The sequence below is a fragment of the Grus americana genome, chromosome 5 (assembly GCF_028858705.1).
Source record: "Grus americana isolate bGruAme1 chromosome 5, bGruAme1.mat, whole genome shotgun sequence".
Taxonomy (NCBI): domain Eukaryota; kingdom Metazoa; phylum Chordata; class Aves; order Gruiformes; family Gruidae; genus Grus; species Grus americana.
Window position 1 is genome coordinate 66,515,712 of NC_072856.1, and position 26,543 is coordinate 66,542,254.

Genomic DNA, 26,543 nt, shown 5'->3' on the forward strand with positions numbered 1-26,543 from the left:
CTTAAAGTGACATTGCAATACTTTAAAATCATGGCATTATTCAAATACATCAAGGCCCTCGTGGTGACCTAGATACTGTTAGTGGAAGGTGTCACTGCAGTGTGTTGGAAAGCCATTCTGGCTTTAACCTAGCTAGCTCAGGTAACAGCCAGCGAAAGTGCACGGCAGAGCCCGAGCCTGCCAAGGACCCATGTTAGGTACTCAGCTTACCAATCTGCCTTGAAGCGTGTACCACTGCTTTATCGCTGATGTTATTTGAGCTAGCGAGATTAAAGCCCCGGCTGTAGCGCAGCCATGCTTCCTAAATTCAGTATCAACAGCCACGAGCGGGAATTAGCAAATGCACCAGTCTAGATGCTCCAAGGAACAAACAAGTATTGTTTCAGCACGGATTCCTTCAGATGCAGGTATACAGTATAAAAGAATGATTTTTGGTTGGAAGGAAGACACTCCTAAACTCATCTTTCCCCTAAAACTTGTGGGTCAGCATGGCTCACATCATTGGACTGTATCCTGGTACCATAAGGTAGAACTGCTGAATGCCCTCAAATTCCACTGATTTGGGAGAAAAAGGGGAGTGACAGAAATCAGCAAACACTGAGGACTGCGTTAGATTGGAGTCTGTGGGCAGAACCTGCAAATATCAACTCCTGTAGCTCTGTTGTTCAATCAGATCTTTTTCATACCATTGGGCAGCCTGGCAGCGCTCAATAGCCACCATGCTAATCTTTTCTTGTCCTACGGTAAAGCAATGATTTTAGGATTACTCCAGATGTTTGAAGATTACGAACCTTTGCTGTATCCCCTGGCAGTCTCTACAGGGAACTGGGGGTGATGTTTCCCCGACTGCTGCACTTTGTGACACACAAGCTGCTCTCCAACGATGCAAAACTGATCACTACTGCAGGAACAGCTCTGTGCTCTCACCGAATAGTCTTTAATCCACTTCTTGCTGTCTTCATCCACTGTAATCGCGTTTATATAAAAATTTACTGACATTTTACTGTCATGCCATATGGACATCCTGCATTTTTAGGCTGTTTGCAACATACAGTTGTCCTCCACCGTTTGACCATCATGCCTGCTGCTCAGCAGTTTCCTGTTTGGCAACGCTCTTTGCTCAAACGCCGGTTGCATTTTTGCAGTGCCACCAAGCGGCCGGTCTCTTAGAATTTTGACATTTTTATTTTGCACCTATTGATAAGCAAACGCAGAACAAACTGTCTGGCAAATGAGAATCGCATTAAACACAATCGGCCCCCAGCAAACCGCAGGGACGGTACGATGCAAATACAGGAGGGGATAAAGGGGCAGCAAACCTCGGCACGACTCCCAGGCCGCTTAAACCCTGTGGAAACCTGGCTTCGGTTCCTTAGAAGGCGGCACAGCGAGGTCACTGACGTACCGACATACGCCTGCCTGGGCGCTGGGAGGGCGGTGCGAGGCCCGCGGGCCCTTCACCCTGTCCCCCGAGTCCCTGTGGGGCCCGAGGGCACGGCACGGCACCGCACCCCAGGCTGCAGCCTGAGCCCCTCACCCCATTGCCAGGTAACCGGCTCCGCCATCTTAGAGCGGCACCCCCGCGGCGGGCGGAACGCTAAGGGGAGACCTCGCCTCCCTCACCCCGCCGGCCAATGAGCGGCAAGTGCGATAGGGGAAATGCTCAGCGCAGCCAATAACCATCAAGCGTGGCGCCCGCTCCGGGATTTCGGCTCTGCCCCATCAACGGTCGGCCGTGAGCGGGCCAATGAGAGCCTGCGGGCGGGACGGGGCTGACCAATGAGCGTTGCAAGGTGAGATTTGAAAGTGAGCCGAGGCGGGCCGCACTGCGGGGGTTGAGGTGATCGGTGTGGTGGGGCTGGTACAGGTACGGCGGGGTTCGGGGGGAAGCGGGGACGGGCCCAGTAGCGGGCTCCGGGCGGGCGTTCTCGTCCTGGGGGCCTGGCAGCGGTGCCTGTTCTCTGAGCTGGCCCGAAAACATGGCGAGGTGGTGGCGGGGAAGGGGCTGAGGGGCCAAACCTGTGGCGGCCCTTGAGAGCCGCGATGGGGAGCAGGGGACTGGAAGATGGTGTTCAGTTCATCGTGACCCCTGGGCCCCCTGCTCGAAACCATTGAGTCCAGGCCTCATTCAGTCCTAAGCTTGGTGGGTTCCCGCTTTAAAAATAGCGATGTTTGCAGTTCTTGCTCTACTTTGTCGGTATTCGGCCTGAAAATGGTAACTGGGTACCTAAAAGTTTTTTCTATCTGTATTACTCCTTTGGTTCTTGTGGCGTTACTGGTCAAGAGTGATTCTTTTCCCTTAGTGTTCTTTTATAAAAATCTATCCTATAAACTTTAATTTTGGTAGTATATGCTAGCCAGTCCCAAGTCTTTTGCGTAAGCCCTTTGTTCCTTTCCTGCTACTAGCCTTTACTTGAATCTATGCCAATTTAAATTCTTCTAGACTCCTATTTGGGCAAAGTTCTACTCAGAAACCATAATCTGGAAAAAAAACAGAGACAAGTATTTTTGTCCTAAAGAGGTGTTTAGGACATTGAGCATGCCATACATTTTTAATGATCCCAAAGAGATCATAGGTAATCTCTTGTATTGCTTTTGCTGGCCTGGGATGTGAGTTGATAATACCTTTGTGGGAAGCTCTCTCTGTATCTCTGCTTATGTTATATTTGCCTTCATCAAGTTTCAGATGAATTCTTCTGCAATTACTTACTGAAATGTAGATCACTTGCTCTTGAGGCTTATTCATGGGAGGAGGCCTTAAGTGGACTTATACTACAGTAACTAGGAAAATACTGTTCAAAGTAGAAGGTAGAGCATAAAAATCCTTTAAATGTGTTAAATATTTATCAGTGTTTAAGGCAAATGCAGGTTTCTGTAACCTTGCCTGACAGATAACAATGTACAGTCTGTGGATAGAGTGTTACCTTCCATTAAGGCACTGAATTAAAAATTGCTTATGCACTCTGAAAGGACTGTGGCTGTACTTAAAGAGCATGTTAAAGGAGTCCCAGGGAATTTGTCCTGCAAGTCTACAGAGCATGAGTGTATAGACTTGATGCTAGCTGCTGCTTTTAGAAATTATTTTTACCCACTGGATTCAAAAAGTGTGCTCCTTCTAGGATGTAGATAGTAGGGATATATTGCTACTGTTTTCTTCACGTTTTTCCATAACACTCTGGGAATTGCCAACAATATCAATCCAAAGATGATTATTGGAGATGCTTCTGAACTAACCTTCCTTAATCATTTACATGTAAAGTAAGGTAAATATGACCTATGAACTACAGTAGAGTTAGTCAGATCATTTGCAGTCATTTTTAACTGGCATCTTTAATCGATTTCTGAAAGTTGGAATGTAAGATGCAGGATGAAATGTAAGGTATTCATAAATCAGGTGGCACTGATGTGCACCAGCTCTTCCAGCATTATGTTGAAAAGATCTGGTCTCTGATTTGAGTGCTTTAAGCTGAGTTTTGCTTTTTATTCCCGTTTGCTCGTTAACATTTCCATTGACCATTTTGCTCTCCTGCAACACCGAATGTATTGGAAAAAAAGAAGTGAAATATACCCATTTAGATTTCTGACTCATACGTTATCTCCAGTATCTATTCCGAGCACTTCCAGATGGTTGTGCAGGTACTGTTGGTGCTATGCAAGTCACTCACTACGTGAATACTGCCATAAAGTGGGGCACGAGGAGCTGCTGCTGCTAGCAATGGTGGTATCTGAACAGACTTTGTCTGTATTCCTTCTTAAGATAGTTCTGGTTCTCTCCTTGCTTGCCTTTTCCATAAGTATATACAGTTTAAGAGTACGTTGTTATTTATTTCTGTACTCTTTCTGTTTATTTTGGTACTCTTCTGACATTTGGGTTTTTCAGTTAAGCTGCTGGTGGTGTTTTTGGCTTGAGATACTGGTAGAAAATGGAGGAGTGGGGGAATTGACTTTAAGAAACCCTGTACACTCATAGTTAAGGCTGATCAGTCTAGTTCACTGATGAGTCCTTTAGCTTGATCAAAGCTTGCTATCTTGAAATTAAGGACCTCAGTAAATGACCAATTTACTGGTAAATGAATAACTATTGGCTATTTAGTTTAGTTCTATAACCCTCCCTACTGTAAAGCTGTTTTCTGTAAGTAATGGAAGATGAGATTTCTAAAAGACTCCGGCTGAGATGGCAGATGGAGTAAGACTCATTGCAAGAACTAGTCCTGACCTCTCTCCAAGAAGACAGAATAAAAAAGCCTCGATAAGACAGGCTTCAGCGAGATGCAGGGAATGGAGCTTTTTACAGCATGCACAGACGTTTGCATCAATTCTTCCTCAGGTTAAAAAAGTAGGGATAAATCCTGCTTGAAATAAATGCTATTGTATTGCAGTTGCATCCTGGAAACTCAGTTGGGAAATGGTGCCAAGTACTCTGATGCACAACAAAAATGCCTTGCCATCAGATAGGGTATAATCTAAACGCTCAGTGGCGATGTTGCTTCCAAGTATTGTCCTACAACCTTGTCATTTACTTGCTCGTCTCCTTAACGTGAAAAACATCTGTGTTGAAAACAGACCAGCAGGAAAATCCCTGGCAGTGACACAGCGTCCCCAACTAATTCTCTGTCAGAGTTGTTGACCACTTAACAAACTAGTGAATGCATAAAATAAAGAGAAATAATGAAGAGTCATTACGGAAATTGTCATTTGCGTTTTCTCTGGTACACCTGCAGAAACGAAGAACCTAGGGCTTTCTTTGTTCGTAACATGTAAATTAATGAAAAGGGAAAACAAAACATGACAGCTTTTTTCCTAACCATGATTTTTTTTGTCTAGGGTCATCAAGATGGCTGCTACCTCCCAGTTTGCCAGCCGATACAAAAGGGATTTGAGTACAGAAACCCTTAGAACAAAAGTTGCTCGCAGAAAATCAATGCTTCAAAAGGAGAACAGGCACAAGTTGTTTGAAAAGGGCAGACAGTTTGGATTGGCAGATGTCAATGTTCAGCTCTCAAAAGAGAAGGGAATTTCCCAACTAAATGAAACAAGTGAAATGTGCTCTCAAGAGAACAGCAGTGTAAAACAGAGTAAGTAAAGACTTGTTATAAAGCTTTTCTAAAATTGTCTTTAAGTAGATTTAGTAACATTATCACAGGAACCTAACTGTGGTCAACTTAATTTGAAGAAAAGGTTTAAGATTTAAAAAACAATGACTACCAGTTCTTCTAATGGTTAAGAAAATAAAACCTTAGTACAGTTTTATCCTCCTCACTGCTCCAGTGGTATGACTGAGGCTTGGCTCTGATTTGTCTGCAGCAGCTAAAGGAAGAATGCATTTTGCTATTAATATTCAATGGGAAGTCTCTTAATGATTGCTTTGTCGTTCAAGAAGTGAAAAACCCTGATCTAAAATCGTGTCTAACATAACTGGTGTCTGTCATGCATTTAAAGTATGCCTAGAAATGGGCAATTGTGTATTATAATTGCATATATAATATAATTATAAATGGGTAAATGTGTGGTATAATTTTATTTTTAAAATTGCTAGTTTTTGACGACTTATCTTTCCTCCCAGTAAATAGGGCCTGCATATATACTGAATTCTGCTTCCCTTGCTCTCTTGGATTCTTATGGCCTAGGGAATTGAGTTAATCTTTAAAAATGTTAACAGATTTCTTTTGAAATATTTTCACCTTTAGTATTTTGATAGCAGAAGATTATAGGAGGAAGGAGTGCAATCCCTATGTAATCATGTCAAATATGAAATTTAAGAAATTTATATCTTGATTATCTTCGGTAAATTTTAACTTTGGATACTAATTTTTCAGATAGACTTGTAATTCCAGTTTGTCATAATCTTAAGATTTTATTGTTTCATATAACTTGTGCCTCATTTTTTCTCAGCTTGAGGCAGACTTGATATCTAAGGGTGACCTAAACTTCAGCTTTCTATGACATTGCAAGTGTTTGAATAGAAAAACTGATACCAATAAACTAAATAAGTAGTTAAAGCATTATCTTTAATATTAGTAACCTTGCAGGAACAGCCTGTACATGGTAAAATGGATGTGAATTTACAGTATCCCTCAGGTGCAAGATTTGGGGAGGTGTATTTGCAAGTTGAAATTTGCTATTGAATACTATTCTAGTGGGAAGGGTTCAAACAATTACGAGAATTTAAGCTTTTAGCAAGCTAATAGATCACATGTATTTGCATTGTAAGGCTTTAATTGAAACTTGCAGGCACAGATTCCAGTCTTCTGATCTTTGACTTAGTATATTCCTTTTCTATCTCAGAAAAGTTTTTTGAGATTTTGTGACTTGCTTATTGTTGACTGAAAAATATCTTCAGGATTTTATAACGTGTCTGTTTTCCATCTTTGCCTCAGAACAATCTACAAATGCAGCCACCAAGAGAATTAATGAACGCAAGGAGATGCTCCAGCGCTATAAAGAAGAAAAGGAACTTCGAAAACTGAGAGAGCAAAGAGAGAAAGCAAAAAAGGGTGTGTTTAAAGTTGGGCTATATAGACCAACTGCGCCTGGATTTCTTTCACTTGTACCTGAAGATCCAGTGATAGTGAAGCCAAGAGAGAAGGTAATAAGAATAATACGAAGTATCTAAATGAAGTATATCTAGTATACTATATTAAATTTCTATTTGTATACTAAATTATGTGTATCTTATGCCAAATAAACAGTTTATTTTGTAAATACTTTACAAATATTTATAATAAGGAGCAATAAGGGAGTAATTTGGCTTACTTTTTAAAACAAAGCTGGAAATAGTACTAATGATATGTTGATTTTTGTATTTATGACTCTGTTCTCAGTTCAAAAACTGGAATGATTCATGCACAAACGAAACAGCTAAGTTATTTTAGAACTTAGGTAACTTGTTCCTATTTAGTCAAAACTTTGAAAGTTTTTCAGATTACACGCTTGACCCATTTTGCACGAGTGTGTTGCTTTTCACGCTTAGGCTTCTAGCTCACTCTAACAGTGATGGGGGATGGGGGGGGAAGATGTTATGTTAACTCTTGTTTCCTTGGGGATGTTTCCAGGCAGCTCCTGCTTTCTCCGGGAGGATTACTCGATCAAAGGCCAAGAACCAAGAAGAAAAAACCGTGATACCACCTGCATCTAAGCACTCTATGGTTTGTTTTTTTAATAGGAACTTCAATGAGTAAATTTAGAGAGAAGGATGCAATTATCCTTCAGACCATAACTCAGAATTGTATGCTTACATGTTGAGTGCTGTCTCTAAGGAGATTTTCCTGGTGAGAGAGACAAATTAGATCAGAAAAGCTTTCAGCAAGCTGATAGACCTTATTGTGCTCAAGCAAACTACAGAGAGTTTGAGTAGGTCAGTACAGAGAAAAGTGCACTGATCCTCCAGATTTCTTTTTCAGTACAAACTATTGTAGTCAGCAAAGACTGCAAGTAAGAGTAGAGGTAGTAGTGAGACTGAAGTTGCACTCTGGTTTTGGCTTGGAGAACTCTCTTGAATGCTGAAAGTCTGTCATGAATGCAGATTATAAAACATCGGTTCATTCTTCTCTTAGATCACATTCTAGCATCAAAAAGTTGCAGGCAACCCAGCAAACTGACTGATTCTTAAAAACTTATTACAGTAGGAACAAACACTTGTTTTTAAAGTTAAACTTAAAAATATTATTGCATATTAAATTGCATGCCACGTTATTTATCTGCCTGTTTAAAGAGAAGGGATTGAGTTAGCCCGACTGTGGTACTAGTTTGACTTCTTAGACTCTATACAGTGACAGATCTGGTGCACGTAACTGTTGAAATACTATTTATTTTGCTAATTTGGCATCTTAATGTCATAAAGTTGAAATTATATGTACGTTTTTAAAAAATGTAGAATGTTTCATCTCACCTTAATATACTATACATAAGACTACCATTGCCAAATTTACTATTTTCAATATGCTGGACATGGAACTGTCTGCTTTATTTTGTTGGGGAATTTTATCAGCAAGAGGTTTTTTGCCTTGTGTTTCCCATACTGTCCTTTGTATTATAAATGGGTAAACCCTCTGAGCAAAAGTCAAAATTGGTATATAGCATTTGTACAAATTTCTATCTAATCTTTCCTTAAAGGCTTATAAGTGGAGATGTATTTCGTTGAGGTGCAATTGCTGTAGGTATCACCCATGATTAATCTTTACTGCTTAGAGCAGCATTCAGAGTAAAATCACTTCAATGTTGGCATATTTTTTACTGTGAATCTTGGCAGTCCCTTCTGCTATTACTTGTATAAAAAAAGTAGGGGTTTTTTGAGGAATTTCACCAGCAGTAATCTGTAAAAGAAGTTATAATTTCAATCTGTCAATCTTGCCTCACAAAACTTTAATGCATTTGAAGGATTTCCAGTCATAACTTTACGACGGGATGACTGAGTTAATATTGATTTTTTTTTCCTGAAAACTGTTTTTTAAAGCACCTAATGTGTACAAAGATGCAGTACTAATTGGCATCTAGTTTCATAGTAGAGCTGAAACTTTCTTAAATATTTTTCTTCATTCTTTTTCTGACAAGTTCTTAATTTTGGATAATGCATGTCAGTGCATGTCTAAAATGAGCTGGTTTAGTTATCCTTAATGTCTCTTTACTTTTTAAAGTCCTTTGTGACAAATTCTTTGACCATTTGTTTTACTGGAGCCTAGGACAGAAAGACGAGGAAAGAAATTGGGCTGCTTCATTTCTGGAAATCTGATACTTCACAAAAAATTATCTTCTCTTGTAGGTCTGTGCCAATGGGCATAGCGTGCGCCCTACACAAGCAGGACGTAAACAGATGAGTACAGACAAAGCAGCTGAAAAAGATAAAGGTATGAAAGTAGTACGATACTTACCTCTGAGTCTGAAAGGACGCTGCTAGTTGGTTTGTTTTCTGAGTCAGTGGTTGTGATATTATGGGAGGGAAGTGAAGAACATCTTTGGGAGAGATCCACTGTATGTTTTTGGGTGTAGGAAACACGGAGGAGTTTTTAGGACGACCATTCTTACTGACCAGGACAAGGGCAGCAGCTGGAAGATCATCAGGCATGTGGCTCTAGGTATCACATGTACTTGTTGCCTCTATAGGCTGGGGGAAGTGGAATGCAGCATAAAAGCTGTCCTGGTTACTGATTATTCACCCTACAAGAGGGAAAAGAAAAAGATCAGTAGGCAGAATTGCGTGACTGCTGGCTGCCTTAGCATCTGGAGCTGTGCAGAGCTTTCTGTCTCAAAGAAGAATATTGTACGTTGTAGCTGCTGCTATTACAGAAGTGACTTCACCTGGAAAGATGAAGAATAGCTGATATAGATGAAATACAAATTTTCCTTGGTATTGTGGGTAGCCTGAAAAATAGCTGATTGTATGAGCTGTAAATACTTTCAGTGAAGTCTTTCTTGTGTGTGTACAGCAGATACACTGTTGTCTGTGATCTCTAAATGAAACTGCTTGTGTAACTCAGCATTGGAAAGGGTTTGGAAGAGGATAGCCTACTGGTAAAGCACCTCAGCATATAATGTTGGAGACAGGAGCCCAAACTTCTGATGCACACTAGCGCAACTGAGTAAATGTGTGGTTGTCGTCTTCAATAAATGACAAGTACAATCTTAACGTTTTCATGTTTTATAGTAGCCCCTTCTGTATCTGTTACTTTCTATGTGACAGTTACATACATTTCTTAAGAAGACAACAATGACAAAAAAAACCCAAACCCATGCCACCTTTCAGGGAGTAGAATACTTTTGATTAGAAATTCTTTTTGATAGCACAGTGATGCCCATGCCTTAAGTAGATAAGGCCAAGTCATGTGGAATATTGACATTAATGCAAGCTATTCAGTAATTCAGCGTGAGATGACTTTTGCATTGCTAATTTAATTAGCAAGCAGCAGACCTTTATTTGAATAAATTTCAGTAGTATCTTCAGTGAATACTGAAAAGGTCTATTATCAGTGGTTGATATAACAATTAACACATTTAATTTTTGAAAAATTGTCATCCACTCAACTTCATTATTCCTCTTTTGTTGAATCAAGAATATGCATTATATGTATTTAAACACTAGTAAAAATGTTAGGAAAGTGAATGTTTGCATAAATCAAATGTTACAGTTATTTATCTAGTAATTTTTTCCCAACTTGTCATTCTAGCTCCCACAGAATTGCAGTTGACATTAAAAACATGAATAGCATTAACAGTAACCAAGTGGTGCTACTAGATTTCAGGCAGATGTAGAAAGGGAAGATATGAAAAAAAAGCTCGTTAATTTTTTCTGTGCAGGAGAATGCTATTAAAGGATATTAGAAACAGTACTAAAATACAAAGCTGAAAATGATTTAAGATGGGTAATACAGTGCATGACCTTGTCATATTTTATAAAATATTTTGGGGGCAATTCATCTTAAGAATACTTTGTCAGATTACATTAAATTCAGACCTTAGAATGCTTTCATATAATGACGAGGGCATCACTGTTACACAGAGACGGTTTGCTTAAGCTTCCAGCTGTGCAAATAACCATGGCAAGTTATTACTCTAGAAATCTTCATCTGTAAAATGAGGATGTTGTTGACTCTGACTGCAGGGAACATTGCAAAAGGTTCCTTAAGCTTTGTACATGGCACCTAGCACACTGGTACCTTGATGTTCCTGGAGGTACTGCTGTCCAACAAAAACATCTTCAGTCAAGATCCTCCAGAGCATTGCCTTGATGCCGAGGCTGAGCTATGCTCTCCGTGTTTAGCACTGCTTGCACTGAACTGACAAAAAACCCCCCCCAAACCTGTTGATTCAGGCAAACTAATGCAACTGATAATTGCTAGTGCACTTTTGATTTCTACAAAATGTAAAATTTCAGTTATATTACTTGAGTGCAGCTCCTTATTAAGCTTTGAATACTCTGGAATTAATATTTCTTACAGTGTTGCAGACTGCAGTCCAGACAACCTCAAATGTAAGAATCACCAGAGCAGCCTCTGCTGCAGCGAGGCAGACACTGAAAACAACGTTGGCTGCTGCTGCTCCTGGTAAGTGAGGCAGTGAGTATGGTCCTGCTTGTGTAGCTCAAGCCTGATATGTAAGCATTTGGAATAGCGTCCTGTAAAGAGATACCATCTAGTGCTGGATAAGTGAGCACTGGAAACAACATATGTACGTTTATATGCTGCTGTTGGACTCATTGTTAAATGATATAGTAAGCTCTGTCGTCTTTAGGATCTTGCTTGTACCTTGGGCGCTCTGTTGTGCTGTAGAGACACATAGCAGCTTGTTCTGAACTCTCTTAGCACACTGCATTCTGCTGTGTAACTACCTTCTTTGAGTAGGTGCCAAGTTGTCACGTAAGAAAAGGACGAAATATTTTATCACTTAGGCTCTCATCTGGAACTCTGTAGCAATATTTAAATCAAGATGTTGAAACCAACATTGGACAGTTTCCCATAAAATCCATCAGTGTGGAGCATCAATATCCATATGGTAATTATAAACCAAAAGAACAAAACCAGAACTGATAAAGATTTGACAGTTTGGTGTATCACTGTTTAAGGACACATGATTATTAAGTCTGTGATCAGGAACAGATACCTCTGGAAGAGATGAGAGCCTATGTTCTTCAGGCCCAGAATTTCTCTTTGTCCATGTTTGTCTGTTTACTAGAATACGGGAGCTTAATGGTTACTGAACGCAAAATTTTAAGTATATATTCTTATTCTCAGGAAATCGTCCAGAATGTTTTGCAGAGTCCCTTGTACTACATAGGACAGAAGTTAACCCCTGGGCTGAAAGCACAGCTTTAAAAGTATCAGTTTCAATTCACCAACAGAAATCCGGTGCCACGTAGAAGTTAAAAATATGAACTCAAATTGACTTGACGCTATCTCTTCAGCCTTTAAGGAAATAAAGTGACTTTTATTTTTAGTACATGACAACATCTAAAGACTAATGACTTAATGAATCTGTTTTCCTTTTTTGCTGATAGATCTCTTAATAGGCTGTTAAATCCTAGGCCAGGTTTTCTTTTGAATGAAATTAGGTGTCTGCCCTCTAGCCACCTCCCACTCAAGAAACAAAATAGTTTCTCCCTGTCTCTAACCACTGGACTTTTTATGGCAGTCTTTTGGTGAAAGATTGCCTTAATCACATGCATTGTTGACCTTTGGAAGTTTCTCTCCTTCTAGGTAACCAGTCACAAAGAAAGACAGCAAATGTAGGAAAGCAGAAGAAAGCAGTAAAACCTGATGTCATGGAGGTAGGTCATTTAATATTTGAAGTGGAAAAGCAGTAAAACTGATTTAAGAGCCAATAACAGTGTAATTGTAGCTCAAATATTACTTCTGTGCCTGAACACAAGTGTAAGTTCACTAACGAGCTAGATTTTGGGAAGAAGCTGTATGTATTTATATTGCCATATTTTTTAAATTAAGATCAAATGTAGTTTGCTTATATGGATGACTTGATTGCTAATCAAGATCTGGATAATGATTTAAATTAGACAAGAAGTTCTTACATGACATATCTCATGTCTGTTGTTTTAACTGGTTAAAAAAAAAAGGCCTGCCTTGCTGGTTTTTATCTAGCATTTGTAAATTTTGTGTGGTTCATTCCTTTTTGAAACACACTCTGAATGTTTCCTTTTCATGCTCAGGTAGCAATATGAGACTAGAAGCTGAGAAATAAATGCATTTTTCAGTTGTGAACCACGAAGAAATAAAGCTGGAAATGTTATTCTGTGCAAGGTAGACATATAATTAAAGGCAGTCATGGTGGTTCTCAGTGTCACTGCTGTAACAAAACTTTTCTACCTCTACATAGAGACAGCAGTATGCAAATTCATTGTAGCCCTCCAACCCAGGCTCCCAAACAATTTGGGTACGCATTCATGCGCTGACAGTGCAAGAATCATCATTTATTTTTCTCCTCCTTTGCACTCCACCATTGCCTTTCAACCTGGTGTCTCCCCCATGTCTCCCATCTCCACCCTCGTTTCCATAACTGCAGCTGTGCTCTAGTATTCTATTAAAACTGATGCAATCATGCACAAATGTTGACAGGAGGTTAAGAGGCACTTATATCTTCGCTGGATAAGTACCTCTTCACAGGCAGGAGTTGCTTTGTGCTGCCAGTTGGTAAGCTCGTGCTGTAAACTCAGTCATCTCATTACCAGAAGTGTGTTAAAAGTTGAATTCAAGGCTTACATTCCAAGCAGGGATATCTAAGGTCTAACAAGACTTTCAGTGGATTGAAGATGCATATTTCCTGGAAAAACATTCTAAGCTCTTTTGGCTGGTTTGAGCTAACAATATCTCAATACAGGTATCTTAGAAATGTGTTCTGTATGACTATCTGGTCACTCATCTCACAGGAATGTGGATTCAACGTATTGATTAACACTTTCTCCTCTTTTAATGACATTCTGTGGTCCTACCCGCACTTGTCTTTGGCTGCATTCCTCAGCTATCATCTCATTTTAGCTTTTTCTTCGGTCTTTGGATTAGAGTGTGTGTATAAACTGTGATTAATTCAATAGGCGTAGTTGAATTTGGAGCCAGTAATTCTGCTCTTGAGAAGCTTATCACCTTAAAGCATTTTTTTCTAGCAATGGGAGCAAGTGTTTGCTAATTTTAATTACTGTTTTGGTAGGCGAGGTGTTCTGCTACCTTGGCCCCTTCAGTGGATTGTTGCATTCCTCGTAGTGAAGTGCTGCCCCTGTTGCTGGAATGATTTGCAGGTGTCAAAACCAGTTGGGGCTATTGGTAAATCCTCACATCTGTACACATACGCTATTGCAGAAAGCAACTTACCTGAAACTGTTCCCTTCCTGATGGCTTTCAGACAGTCACGTTATACTTCAGCCCATGCCTATAATAAACACTTTTATTGATTGAATAATGTAGTCTTCGCTTTGTCGATTTGTGCTGTTATAGGTAATTCCTTCAAAACTTGAAGTGGATAAAAATGCTCAACTGGACCCAGTGATGAAAGGTTCTGCAGCTGATTCTAAACATCCTGTGTTAGCAGAACTTCAACAAGAACAGACCTCAGCGGAAAACAAAAACAATTTTGCACCGGGCAGACCCACAACGCGCTCTTTTGCACCTCAAAACTTTGTGTTTCAGCCATTAAACGGATTAGCAACCTACAAAGTTACACCCATGACTCCTTCTAGGGCAAATGCATTTTTGTCGCCTGATGCCTTCTGGGATTTTTCAAAATCTCCAATGTAAGATTCTTTCTTCTAATGGCCTCAAATGCAAATAAACCTCTCTGTGATGCTTTGTGCAGAAAACATCAGCCTTCTATAGAGACATTCCCTGTGTAAAAAACCTGTTGTGTTGTTGAAATACCTGGTCATCATGGTTGTTATTGTTGCTTAATCAAATGCAGACTTAATACAACAGCAAAACAAGCTATATAATCTATAATCCTGTGTATGCTTTAAAGTAAAGCAGCTCCATATATCAGGGACTTGTGCCATATATATTTATACACAGATTTATTAATTTTAATGGGAATTGCTTGTGTTCTGTAGTGTTGAATGTCAGAGAGCCTACCAAATGGGGCATTTTTGTGTATCTGGCAATATTTGATGTCAGTTTCTCAATGTGTCTTAACTCTAAATTTACTTTGTTGTTGTTTCCAGTACTATAGTTGAAAAATCCAGTGAAACTAAGGCACAAGAGCCTAATTTAAAAAGTCAAAATTCACCTGTTGGTAGAGGCATTCAAGAACAGCACATCACTACAAGTTTGAAAGGAGAAAAAGGTATGAAGTTCACATTTAGTTTATTGTTCTAATGTTTTTTATTTTTCATCAGATTCTGAACAAATGTCTCTCATATTTTTCAGCAAGTGAATCAGATAAGAAAACTTCCATTCAGGGATCAAATGAAACAACGCCTGTCTCTACAGATATAACAGCACTTGAAACAAAGTCAGATGACAGAAGAGAGCAAGAGCACGATGTGCCTTATTTCAGGTTTCTTTTCATTTGTTTCACTTCCCTGTTGTCCGTTCTAAGGCTCTTAAGATGAGTAATGAGACAAGATTAGCTTATGGTGCTTGGTACCTGAGTTCCTGCACGTTCCTATCTCCTTTTTTGTATTGGTAGTGCAAGTAAAGAATATAAAATTCTGGACACTAAGACTTTGTCCGAAGGAACACAAACTTGAAAGCAATAGAAAAGAAATTGCATCTCAGCCAGTCAGCAGACTAAAACAGTCTAGTGGCTTCTGCTCGAAGACAGCGTAGCTTCTCTGATAGCAAAAGGGTAGTAACCATTCATGGTCACAAGTAGTGAAAACAGTTGGAGAATTCTCCAAAACCTGATTTTTTTTCCAATATCTCTTTATTTTTAGAAACATTCTTCGGTCTGAGACAGAGAGGCTGATGTCTCAGTGCCTCCAGTGGGATGGAAAATTTGAGCTGGACATTCCAGAGGATGGTAAGACTAAACCCTAATAGGCATTAGAAGGGGTAACTGCAGTGGACAGAGGGAAGTATGTGTATCTGAACGTATTTGTGAAAGAGCACTGTCTACACCACTTAGTAAAAGTTGTATTAGATAAAGTTGAGAGTTGTATCTGCCTCAGGACAAAGGGGGATGCTTTATCTCCTAATACTAAAACTTGTGAGTAGTACTTGACATGATAGTGGTTGACACGGTGCATATTGAAATAGTTTTTCGGTTGTCAGTTTTAAGTATATCTAAATGTATGAACTTTAACCAAGCTGATTTTTTAAAATAAAATTAGGTTTTAACACAGAATAAGTGTCCTTATTTGGGAAAATGAAGATGACTTGTCAATGCTTATCTTAAAGATTTACGGACACAGTAACGTTTTTTTGAAAGAAGCAAGATGAGAGCAGTTCAATAGATAGGTGTGCTCCAGCTGAATTGTATTGCAGCTCTGCATTAGATGAACGTAGTTCAAACAAGAAACAAATTCCAGACTCTTCAAATACTTAAATCAATTGTGAAATGATGGATTATTCTAAGATGTACTTTATTGTTTTCTTGTTGCTATCAGCTAAAGATCTTATTCGCATGACACTTGGTCAGACAAGACTGCTCATAGCAGAAAGGTTTAAACAGTTTGAAGGACTGGTGGATAATTGTGAATTTAAACGGGGTGAAAAAGAAACAATGTGTACAGACTTAGATGGATTTTGGGACATGGTTAATTTTCAGGTATGTACTTGCATGTTAACCTGCTAGAATAAAGTTGATGGGTTTATTTACAAGCAATGGAATGAAACTATTCTTTTGTTTTTTGAATATTCAGGTTCTGATTTTTTTTTTTAATGTAAAAATGTGGGTCCCTGTTTAACACTTTCCAATGGTGAATAGTGTCTGCTGGTATACTACGATTTATAATTTGTGGACCTGTTCTTCTGTTGTGTCTTCTTGTGGCCTGTCTTGTTTTTCTCTGGAATGAAGGCATGTAGCCAAGTCTTCTTGTGGTTTGGAGTGAGGATACAGTCACAACGTCTACCTGGACCAAAAGCTAAGAGCTTTTGGAAAATTCCGGGAGTTCATAAAATGTAGGGGTTCCATGCTTCAGTCTGAGAATAATGCAGAAACTACAATACCCTTATTTAGGGGTGAGCTTAGGTGGCAGAAAACCTTCAGCTCTATTTCTCTTTTGATACTGTTACTGGTTTCAGAATGAAATATAATATTCTAAAAGATCAAAATAGGTCTTGACAGTATTTGTAAATCAGCATTTGACAAAGGAACTCGTAACTAGTTAAATCAAATGCAAAGATGGATTTATTGTTAAGGTCCTAGTTGTAGGTTTTGAATTCCCTCCAGAAAGCGTAAGGGTTTGACCTGCTTATACATCAGAGATATCTGAGGGGAACTTTGCTAGAACCTGTACCTAGAATCACAGGGTTACCTATGCTTACTATGTATCTGGGAGCAGCTCAAGTATCTCCTGAGCATCCCCACCTTTTCCCTTAGATAAACGTGGAGTGACAGAATTGCTAACTCTGTCCCTTTTTGCATTTGTTTTTTTGTTTGTGTCCTCTGAGTTTCAGGGAGGATGTAAAGGACTTGTCACTTGAGTGACAGCTCTGCTCTACATGAGCCTCGTATGGCCTTGCTAGCAAATGAGGCAAGTGTCTCATTTACAAAGCCTAAGGAGAACAAGGCTGTTGCACTGAGTGCCGGTCAGGGAGGAGGTAATGCTGCAGAGCTAGTTTGTCACGAACAAGCGCAGACTGCATCATGAAGCTGCTCAGGCCAGCAGTTTAAAAGAGCAAACAAGCTTGCATGGCGTGTTTCCTGCATAATGGAAGACTCGTGCTTGTTTGGATAAAGACTTATGCAATGTGTCCTTTTGCATTCCTTACATGCAACCATTGTCAAAGTGCTTAAGTTCAGTAGGAGAACAGGTTGTAAACCAGCTCCTTCATTTTAGATGTTAGAACTTACTGAATGATTCTGTACTTCCCCTACTAACCTTTAAACTACAGAAATTATACCAGTCTTGTCATCTAATCTAAAGCTTGTGAATGTTAGCGTAACCTTCGTGTCAACTGTATGAGAGCATTTAATGCTTAACATCAGTTGAAGTACCTAGATGCATGACTATGCTTAAATTTGTTACCTGATTTATGAAACACTGTTCTGTTTTGAATCTGAGAAGTCTTGCAAATTAAACCTGGACTTTTCTGGGATTTCCAATAGATAGAAGATGTGAATAAAAAATTTGATAATCTGAAGAAGCTTCAAGAAAATGACTGGCGACCACTTGATGTCCCAAGCAAAGCAATTGTCAAGGTATGAATAGCACTTGACGCCTTAGGAGACACGCTCTAAGACACAACAGTGTGAGATATCTAAAATAACTAGTAAGCTGCTATTGCACTAATGAATGTCCTTCTTAAATGGAAGTTCCTTCTAAAGCCCGACTCATCTGGCTTCTTTAGGTATTAACGCTTAAAAATTCAGTGAAATTCCTCTCAAGATGCGCCCTTCTCCCTTGCATCTCCCAAGTGCACCTGTATTAGTTGGTGTTTGTAATGATAGTTGCCTCTTTCGGAGTCATTAGACTCTTTGCTAGTAAGGCAAGTCTGTTAAATTTAGAATAGAAATTTACCCTTCAGATGTAGAAGGCTTTCTCTGGGCCCACTGGTATTGGCGCTGACTTAACTGAAGAGGAAACCACACAGGAATTTGGCAGTGACTGCCAGTTTTGAGCTGTGAGTGCTAAATCATAATGGTGTCCCATTAATACAGTACCATGGGTAGCATTATATTACTAATTCTCTAAGCACAAATGGTTCTGACACTGTCCAAAATAAGTTATTGCTTATTACAAAATAAGCTTTAATGTAAGCTATTTCATCTGCTCTTTGATTTGGAATATATAATTGCTTCTAATGACTGAATACCAAGTCACATTTGCATTGCCTAAACTCCATTTAGTTCCTTGAGACTGCTCAACTAATCATAAAAACGATCTGAAGGTCCGTAGGAAACTCCAGGCACACAAAACTGGAGGGAATGTAGTCTATGTGAGCCGCCCATAAATGTCAGAGCCCTACAGATGGTACAAGACGCAAAAGTTCCTTTGAAAATTTGAATGCTGGGAGAGATTCCACTGGCTGACTGGTGTCTGTCCTGCGGTTACTTTGTCTCCCTGCCACTAGGAGTCCCTGTATCCCACTGTTTTAAAAAATGTTAACTGGATTTGTTAGGAAAAAAAGGTGTACAGAGTATTTCTGAGCTGCAGACTCTATATGAAAAATCCTTAATATTGTCATTACATCATTGTAGATGTTCTGTGCAATTGCTTCTGTCCAAACTTTCCAGATGTGACCTAGACTTTCTTGCAATTTCAGAAAAAGACTATTCCAAATGGAGTATCTAAACCAAATCTGGGAGCAGCTGGAAGAATTGCTGCCCGAAACCGGCTTGCTGCTATAAAAGCAGCTATGAGGGATAAAATGAAGAATGATGAAGCTCTTGATTGTACACAACAGGAGAAACTACCAGAAGTAGAAAAAGTGGTTTTTGAAGCAGGATTTTTCAGAATTGAAAGCCCTGTGAAAACCTTTCCAGGTGGGTGAAGCTTAATCATGAATTCTGTGACCTGAAAGCATCAAAGAGAGTTTAACCAATCTCACTGGGGAGAGGAATTATGCTGTTTATAATAGATACAACTCTAGTGCTGGACACAATTAATATTTAAACTAGTGGTTAATCACGTCAGGGATCCAAAGTAAACTGTTCTACATGAATGTACTGATTTGAGTGATTATGGCAACAAGAAATTTCTGCTTTGAGAAGTAAAAGCGGCTGCTTCATGTTTTTTCAGCATGTGTTTAACAATGAAGTTTTAATCTGTTCCCAGACTTAGCTGGCAAACTTTAAAGTCAAGGCAGGCTAATGTCCTCTACTTGTAAAACAGGAATCGGGATATTTTTTTTTTTTTAAACTAAATCTCTTGCAGTGCTGTCTTCAAAGCTGCAAATAAAGTATATCTGTAATCTGTATTCATGTTCAACAAATTTGTAACATAATTCCAGTCTGCTATAAAAGCTGTTTAATAGGGGGTTTTGAGCAAGTGCTCAAAATATAACTTTATTTTCAGTATCTATCTTATTGCAATCTATGTGAAGCCAATATTTTCAGTAATCCTTGATTCTTTGGGAGCCATTCTGCTTCTCTCCCATTTCTAGCATATAAATTGACTTTGAATTTCCCAGTTTATTTTTTTGTGTAGATCTCTTTCGTCATCACAAGACTAGGAATTTGTTCGTGTGCCTCCTGTTAGTAGAGGAGACCTTCTGAAAAACTTTGAGCAACACTGGGTTTAAGCAAGCTCTAGCAGAGAATCTGTTATAAGAATCAATTCTCAATCTGTGTCTTTTTAATGCTATTCAAGTTACCTACTGTGAAAGATGGAAATTAATGACAACTTTCACCAGATGGACTTTTTAATAAGAACAGCAAGTCTTATTATTTCAGGTTCTTTGTGAAGGGATAGTCGTTACTAAATTGCTTAGCTGGAGTTAACATTGTAACTTATTGACCTACTCTTGTCATCTTTTTTCAATTTCTCCTTGCAGTGTATATAAGATTTCAATATAATATTTGTATAAGACAATTCAGCAAGCAGAAAGCAATAGTGTTCCTAGCTAGAATCCAAACAAACAGTTAATTTCATCTTCTGGAAACTGCTGTAGTAATGAAGTGTTAAACACACTTTTTCAGGCTTGCTTTCAAACACACCTCGCAAATCTTCCCAGCGGACATCTGAAAAACTGGCAACTCCAAGATCATCCAGTAGAGCTTTGCTTCAGAACATTCCTTCTGTTCTTCATAACCCAGAGGATACAACTGCAAACCAAACACCACCAGTGCTCAAAGACTTCCACCCAGCACAAAATTTGAAAATGCATCAGTTTCCCACTGGAAACGAAACTTCCCCACTGGAAGAACTTCCTGGTGGTTTTCTTGAACAAAGGTAGACATGTTAAGGCAGCTTTTAGTTAACTTTGTACAAATAATTTTATAGTTTTAACTGGAAGAATTAATACCCATTAAATGTTACCTTTCAACTTGGCAGCAATAAAGGTTGCAAAGTCCTTGTGTCTTTTCCTTCCCTCAAGCAAATATTAAGAGCTTTGCCCAAATGTAATTTCACTGCTGGGGTAGAAGGTGGGGTTTTTTTTGTTTTTGTTTTTTTTTTTTTTGACCAGAGAATTTGATATAGCTGGCCAGTACCAAACAAGCAAGCATAATTGCAGAACAAGTTGTAAGATCAGTTGGGTAAGTCAAAAGGTGATTGAGAAGAATTAAAACATTTTGGTTTCTCTTTCAGCACTTCTGTAGTTGCAGAAGAACACTGTCCTGTTGCTGGCACAGCAGAGGGAACTAAGGTAAGTTATGCATAGTTCATGTATGTGAATATTTTATTATTTAATATTTTATTATTTATTTAAATATTTTATTATTATTAGCAAAAAAAAAATTTCTTTTTATGAGCCCCAGACACTTGGATTTCTGATCAAATCCTCATCAAGATATCTTCTGTGTTCCTCAGGCTGGTGCTTTTTCCTTCTCAGTATGGGCATAGATAGGGACTGGTGCAGTTTGGGGACGGTGCTTGGCAGCTATCTTTCGTTGGCTGCTCTGATGACACTTGTCACTTGGGCAAGCAGTGCTCCTTTGAAGTCCACTACCTGTTTTCTGGTATGAATTTTTTAAAATGCTTTTGCATTTGGGGACCATGACTAAAGGCAACAGTAGTATTTAGCTCTCTGGGTCCTTATGCTGCCACAGCAGTGCATTGGGCTGTTACCTAAAGGTATAGCAAGAGCAGTGTTACTGAAGCAAGTATCAGAGTTCCAAAATCCATGCCCTGAAATGCCTGAGGACTTGGTGACATGCCTATGTTTGCGTAGCCTTAAAAAACCAGGAATGCAGCCTCCATAGTTTAGGTGATGCCTGTGCTACTCAGTGAAAGCTTTGCAGTTAATTATCCTTTTAGTACCTTTCATTGGAAATGGAGTGTCTTAATTTTATTTGTTACTGCTTGGATCGGTGTATGATTACAGCAGTCGTTTCCTCCCCCCACCTCCCCATATATAAAATATATATTAAAAAAAAATAATAATCTTGGTTACTAATTTGTTCTTAAGCCTTTTACTTCCTCCTTTCCCTGTCAAATGAGAAATTGCTTGTTGGTGATGCTGCTCTCTGGGGAAAACTCTGGTAATCTTTAACGTTTGGTATTGCTGATAAGTTTTTCTTCAGGTAAAGTCTCACTAGAGAAATCCTCAGAATGTTTTTGGCACTTTAAGTTCAAAATCTTCTTTCATGAGGAAGAACTTCCTTTATACTCTCGAAGAGATTCTCAAGCTTTCAAGGACGTTTGGGAAATACTTCATGTGAAACGGAGCACAGTGTTAAGCTGCATGCCTTGTCCTGCCTGTCCTTTGTACGTTGTCTGGAGTTAAAACTCTGTCTCTCCTGAATTGTCTATAAAAACTGCAGATTAGATGTACAGACTGGGTTTGACAACAGGCGTGTGCTGGTTTCTGTAAACTCGCATCCGTCAAATATCCTGGCTACCTTTTAACCTTTGTGCTTTCTGCATCAAAAGCCGACAAGCTTCCTTTTATTGCAGACAAAACAGAAAATAAGAGAGCTTCCTTGTCATAGGTGCTGCCTTCATGTCCACTGATGCTTTCCTTTTGGCTCTCGGGGAAGCAAATATAGCTACTGCAGACATCTTAGCTTCTCAGAGGGCAAGGAACAGTTAAAATTCCTCTTTTTCAGGTGCTGGAAAATCCCAGCAGTGAATTCAAAGTAATGGATGGTATGGAAGAGATGGAACTATCTGCTGCAGAACAACAAGGACAAGATATCATCATGTGCAGTCCGGAAAAGGAGACCTGCCCAGAGACTAATTTTGCTCAGTCTGGAGAACCACAAATACACCAAACAGGTGCAGATCTTAAAGCTGCTTAGCACAGTTTGTGGTGCTGCTGGGGCTTTATGTTTATTCTGAAGTTATGTGATAGTCTAAATATCACTCTTTGAAATCACTGTCATTGTAGCTTGGTTAATCTATGTATGCTGTTAGCAAAACCTCCTTTAGCTCGTATGACTTAAACATGCCTTGCACAAAAGCAAACACTGCCCCTCGGCTTTTCCGTGTAGTTTCCATGTGATAATTGAAGGAGAAAGCTAATATAAGAGGCTTGAAGTAGAAGTAAACACAGACAGTTTAGGTGTGTGTGTTTGTTTTTCCAGTAAATGCAGAAAACGATACTGTTTTTTCCAGCTTTGGCAGCATCAGACTTCAAACTTTTTAACTTTAAAAAGAAAATAAAACTAAATATTCTTATTTTTCAGATGTTTCATGTAGTGATTTAACATCCATTGGCAGAAATCCTTTTGATATGGTAAGTTGACTTTCAGGTTTATTTGACTAAGACAATCTGCATGTTACAGTACTGTTAACCTTTCCTGCAGAATCAGTTACTGCACAAAGTAAATTAAACTCAAAGATGTTACCAAGCCAGTTCATATAACTTACTATAAATACAAGCCACGATTCCTGTCTCCCTGCTTAGGCTCACACTGTTATTATTTATTGCACATGATGATTGTAGGATGAATGGAGACATTTGTAGCAGAATAATGTATGATTCTTATCAGATTGATCCTTTAAATTGTATCTTGTGTATTTCCTTGTAAATATTTACTAACATAGTGAATGGCCTGGCCTTTTTCCTCCACTTTCTTCTTGGAGTTTCTCAGGTCTGTCTCACCCCTTTTTTTTATAGCTTTAACTTTTAGAGTATACTTCTAGTATACTTACATCTACTGAATCGCTGCAGGTTTCAGGTCTGCCTGACAGCCCTGTGCTTTGCTTATTCTAAAGCTGCGATGTGTCTGCAGTGCTGAGCGAGAGGCGAGAGAATTGCATGCTTCTCCTGTTCCCTCGTCAACAGTGTTTTCTGCTGGTTTTTGTCCAGTGATGGTTAAGTGGCCTCTGAAGTAGGCAGGCACCAAAACCTACATAAGCGGTTGCCTGGCAGTAATTACTGTTGTCCTGGTGTTCATACAGATGTCGTTAGGGAAAGGAGAATTTGCTATTAGCTTATTTTGTGTGTCACTGCAGTGCTGTTTTGCAGAACAGATGATTGTTCCTCAAACACTTACTTCACACTGTGTTTTCTCCCACAGCCAATGCTGGATGCTGAGCTTCCCTTCACTCCAGTCAAGAGCAAAGCCCAGAAGTTTGCAGCAGCTGAAGCATTCAGTGACCTTATTGTATTTTCTCCCCTTTCTCCCTCTGGGGAAAAAATGAACGAGTGACTTAAAATTCAAAATGTGTAAATTATATTAACACAAAAAACCCCCAAACCACAGAGTATATCTGGAATACAGTCTGCTACCCTTGAACTGTGTTCTGAGTGAATGAATACCCGTAGTATTTTGTAGTGGAACTTATGAAAATATTTTGTAAGGTTTTATGGTGCAGTCATTATGCACTGTAAGTTCTGCTGTATATTAGTAGCGGGGTGTTCGCTGGTTATACCTGCTGTATCCAACGCTTGCATATTCTGACTACAACCTGAAATATTTTTATTTTTGTATAACTTCATGTATTTCCTGTCTACTTTGAGTTGTAAAACTACTCGTCTTTAACCTTTTCTGTCCTGACCACGCTTACCTTGTGAATTATAAGATGCCTGTCAGACTAGCTGTACCTGTGCCCTATTTCTGATGCAAGGGGTAAGACTTGGCCTGTCGCCTCCCCCGAAGTGCGGTGTCATACTCCCTCGCTGCGGTGAGGGTACAGCTGCACCCTTGGGCTCTGTGTTCCGTGCTCTGCCTGATCAGATGTGGCAGGCTTTGATGCATGTCAGTCTTCCCTGTGGGAGTCTTCCTGGTGTTAACAACCACTTGCTTTGTCATAGTAGAAACTATCTCAGAACCAGGATTTCAAAGTCAGATAGTGTCTTTTCCTGGCAGGGTATTAAAATAGGTATTGATTAGGGTTTCCTTTAAGGACACAGTTATCTATCAAATATCTTAAATACCTTCAAGCCAAACCCTAGTCTCTGCTTTTTCATGTGAAAATCTCTTAACCTCTTTCTCTGATTACTTGACATGTCAACCTCAGCCTCTTCTCGTATCTTATTCCTTACGCATTCTCGTATCTGGACTGCAATATATTTATGCATAAGGAGCACGCCAGTTATATATACTCTTTATCTGAGTAGTAGTATTAGAGTGCCTCCAGTTGTTACATTTTTAACAAATACCTGACCAGGCTTCTTGTAATGGTGACCTTAGTGTAATACACACATTCTTCCACTAGCCTTTGTTTTAAACCAAGCAAAGGTAATTCAAATCCCTCGGCAGAAAGCATTGCCCCTACAGCTGGGGGAGTGCGTCTGACTGAAGTTTTAACCTGGAAGCTGTGTACCAATTACACTGAAATAAATAGAGGAAGCTAATGTGGCTTGGTGTTACTGTGCTGGTACTGACTTTCTTCATTACTAAACTTCAGTTAATATGGATAGTTTCAAGCAAAAATAGCTCTTTAATGACTTGCCTGCTCTGTTCAGTCATCAGAATAATGGTTAATGAGGGATTTCTGACATCTGATGTATACGCTTAGCAGTGTGCTGGTCTAGGCTGCTGCATCTGCTGGAAATTTCAACACTGCTTGTTGTAACTTGGCATCTCCAAGTATAAATGAAGCGACTGTTATAAAAGAGTATGAGACATGTCAAAGAGATCCTTGAAAACTTTAATAGCGGCTATTGCGCTGTTCTTGTTTTGCACACAAGACCAGAATGACTCACAGCAAAGGGAACATTTTTTCTTTTCCTACCAGCCTGACTCATGAGGTGAACTTGCCAATAAACCACCCCACCCTTGAAACTGGGCTTGACTCACACAGAAGCGATGAGGGGAGAGAAGTGCAAGGCTCGTGACCTGTTCTCTGGAGTATGTAATGCTTGTGCAAACTGGATCTCCCTTGGGCCGATTTGGGCCACCAGAATGGGCCTTTGAACCAAAGGAGAGGGGTAACTCTTCTAGCCATGGCCTAGGGGAGAGGTTTTGCTTCCTCCAGTTCTGCACCCCCTCTTGAAATACCTCATTCTAGTCAGGCTCAGAGGGTCTCAAGCATTCCCTGTTCTCTCCAGTGTTTCGTAGAGGACAACCGCAGTGAGGTGACACTTCTGTGAATTCGTAGCTTGACAGCACAACTCCTCTCCCCTGAGGGGGGATCTTAAGTCCTTTGCTGCACTATTTTGATTCCTTCAGTGCAAAAGGAATAACTGTTCCACCTAGCAGAGCAACAGGCTAAAAACACTGAGTTACTGACTGCTGTCTGGTACTTGGAGAAGATGGGGTTGAAGATGGCTGCCCTAGTCCACAGGCTGCTTTCCCAAGTCCTCCTCTCCATTCAAATCTAACGGCTCCTAGTCATCAGCCTTCAGGAAAGAGAATCTCTGTCTCTACAGCAAGAATTTGGATACTTCCACACTTGAACTTGGCTTGCTGGAGGATGTCATGTCTTTTGAGATCTTATTGAAAACAAAGTTTACTTGTGAAAGTATGTTTTATTACCTCAAATGATTCATGTAAGAGGGCACTTCTGTTACAGCTGTATTAAGAGCACTAAGTTTGCAGTAAAATGACACCACTGTAGTTAAATCATGGTTGGCGTAACGCTGGTGAGGGTGATGTCCCCAGCAATGCACAGTCTGGTGATCTCATTCAGCTTCTTCTCACGGAAGCTGTACTGCAGCAAGTGAGCGTCATTGACCGCTACCTTGAAGTGATCCACCTCGCAAAGGATCTGGAGCTGCAATAAAAAACCCAAATCGGCCAAAAGATAACCATCAGATTTGTTCTAGGAAGAAGTTTTACGCCACAGACCCAAGCAGGCTGGCACTGGCTAAAGGTGCCAGCTGAATCCAGCCCGGTGGCATGTGCTGCAACTCCCAGCTGCAAAAACCACCAGTGACCTTTGCTTTCCCCAAAGCCCTGCT

General features: G+C 39.7%; 2 protein-coding genes across 6 annotated transcripts in view; one reads left to right on the plus strand and one right to left on the minus strand.

The window, feature by feature from the left end:
* The first annotated feature begins 1,810 nt into the window (after positions 1–1,810).
* DLGAP5 (DLG associated protein 5) lies at positions 1,811–25,010 on the plus strand. 3 transcript variants are annotated; one of them, XM_054826407.1, is made up of 19 exons: positions 1,811–1,867; positions 4,825–5,075; positions 6,378–6,586; positions 7,053–7,145; positions 8,759–8,843; positions 10,932–11,036; positions 12,186–12,256; positions 13,932–14,227; positions 14,648–14,769; positions 14,853–14,982; positions 15,362–15,447; positions 16,034–16,194; positions 17,698–17,790; positions 18,855–19,074; positions 20,230–20,482; positions 20,840–20,897; positions 22,300–22,468; positions 22,879–22,928; positions 23,716–25,010. In XM_054826407.1, exons 2-19 carry the CDS (start codon positions 4,835–4,837, stop codon positions 23,845–23,847), a joined length of 2,574 nt encoding a protein of 857 aa, XP_054682382.1. In that variant the 5' UTR covers positions 1,811–1,867; positions 4,825–4,834; the 3' UTR covers positions 23,848–25,010. The 3 variants fall into 3 exon arrangements, with proteins under 3 accessions (XP_054682382.1, XP_054682383.1, XP_054682384.1); XM_054826408.1 differs by lacking the exon at positions 1,811–1,867 and adding an exon at positions 2,024–2,143; XM_054826409.1 differs by lacking the exon at positions 1,811–1,867 and adding an exon at positions 3,578–3,636.
* A 269-nt stretch (positions 25,011–25,279) lies between these two features.
* The window catches only part of LGALS3 (galectin 3), a 28,067-nt gene continuing 26,803 nt past the window's right edge, over positions 25,280–26,543 (minus strand). For all 3 annotated transcript variants that reach the window (XM_054826415.1, XM_054826414.1, XM_054826413.1), the window contains one exon: positions 25,280–26,356. In XM_054826415.1, the coding sequence (XP_054682390.1) occupies positions 26,201–26,356 (156 nt within the window). In that variant the 3' untranslated portion in view covers positions 25,280–26,200. The remainder of the gene's footprint in view (positions 26,357–26,543) is intronic.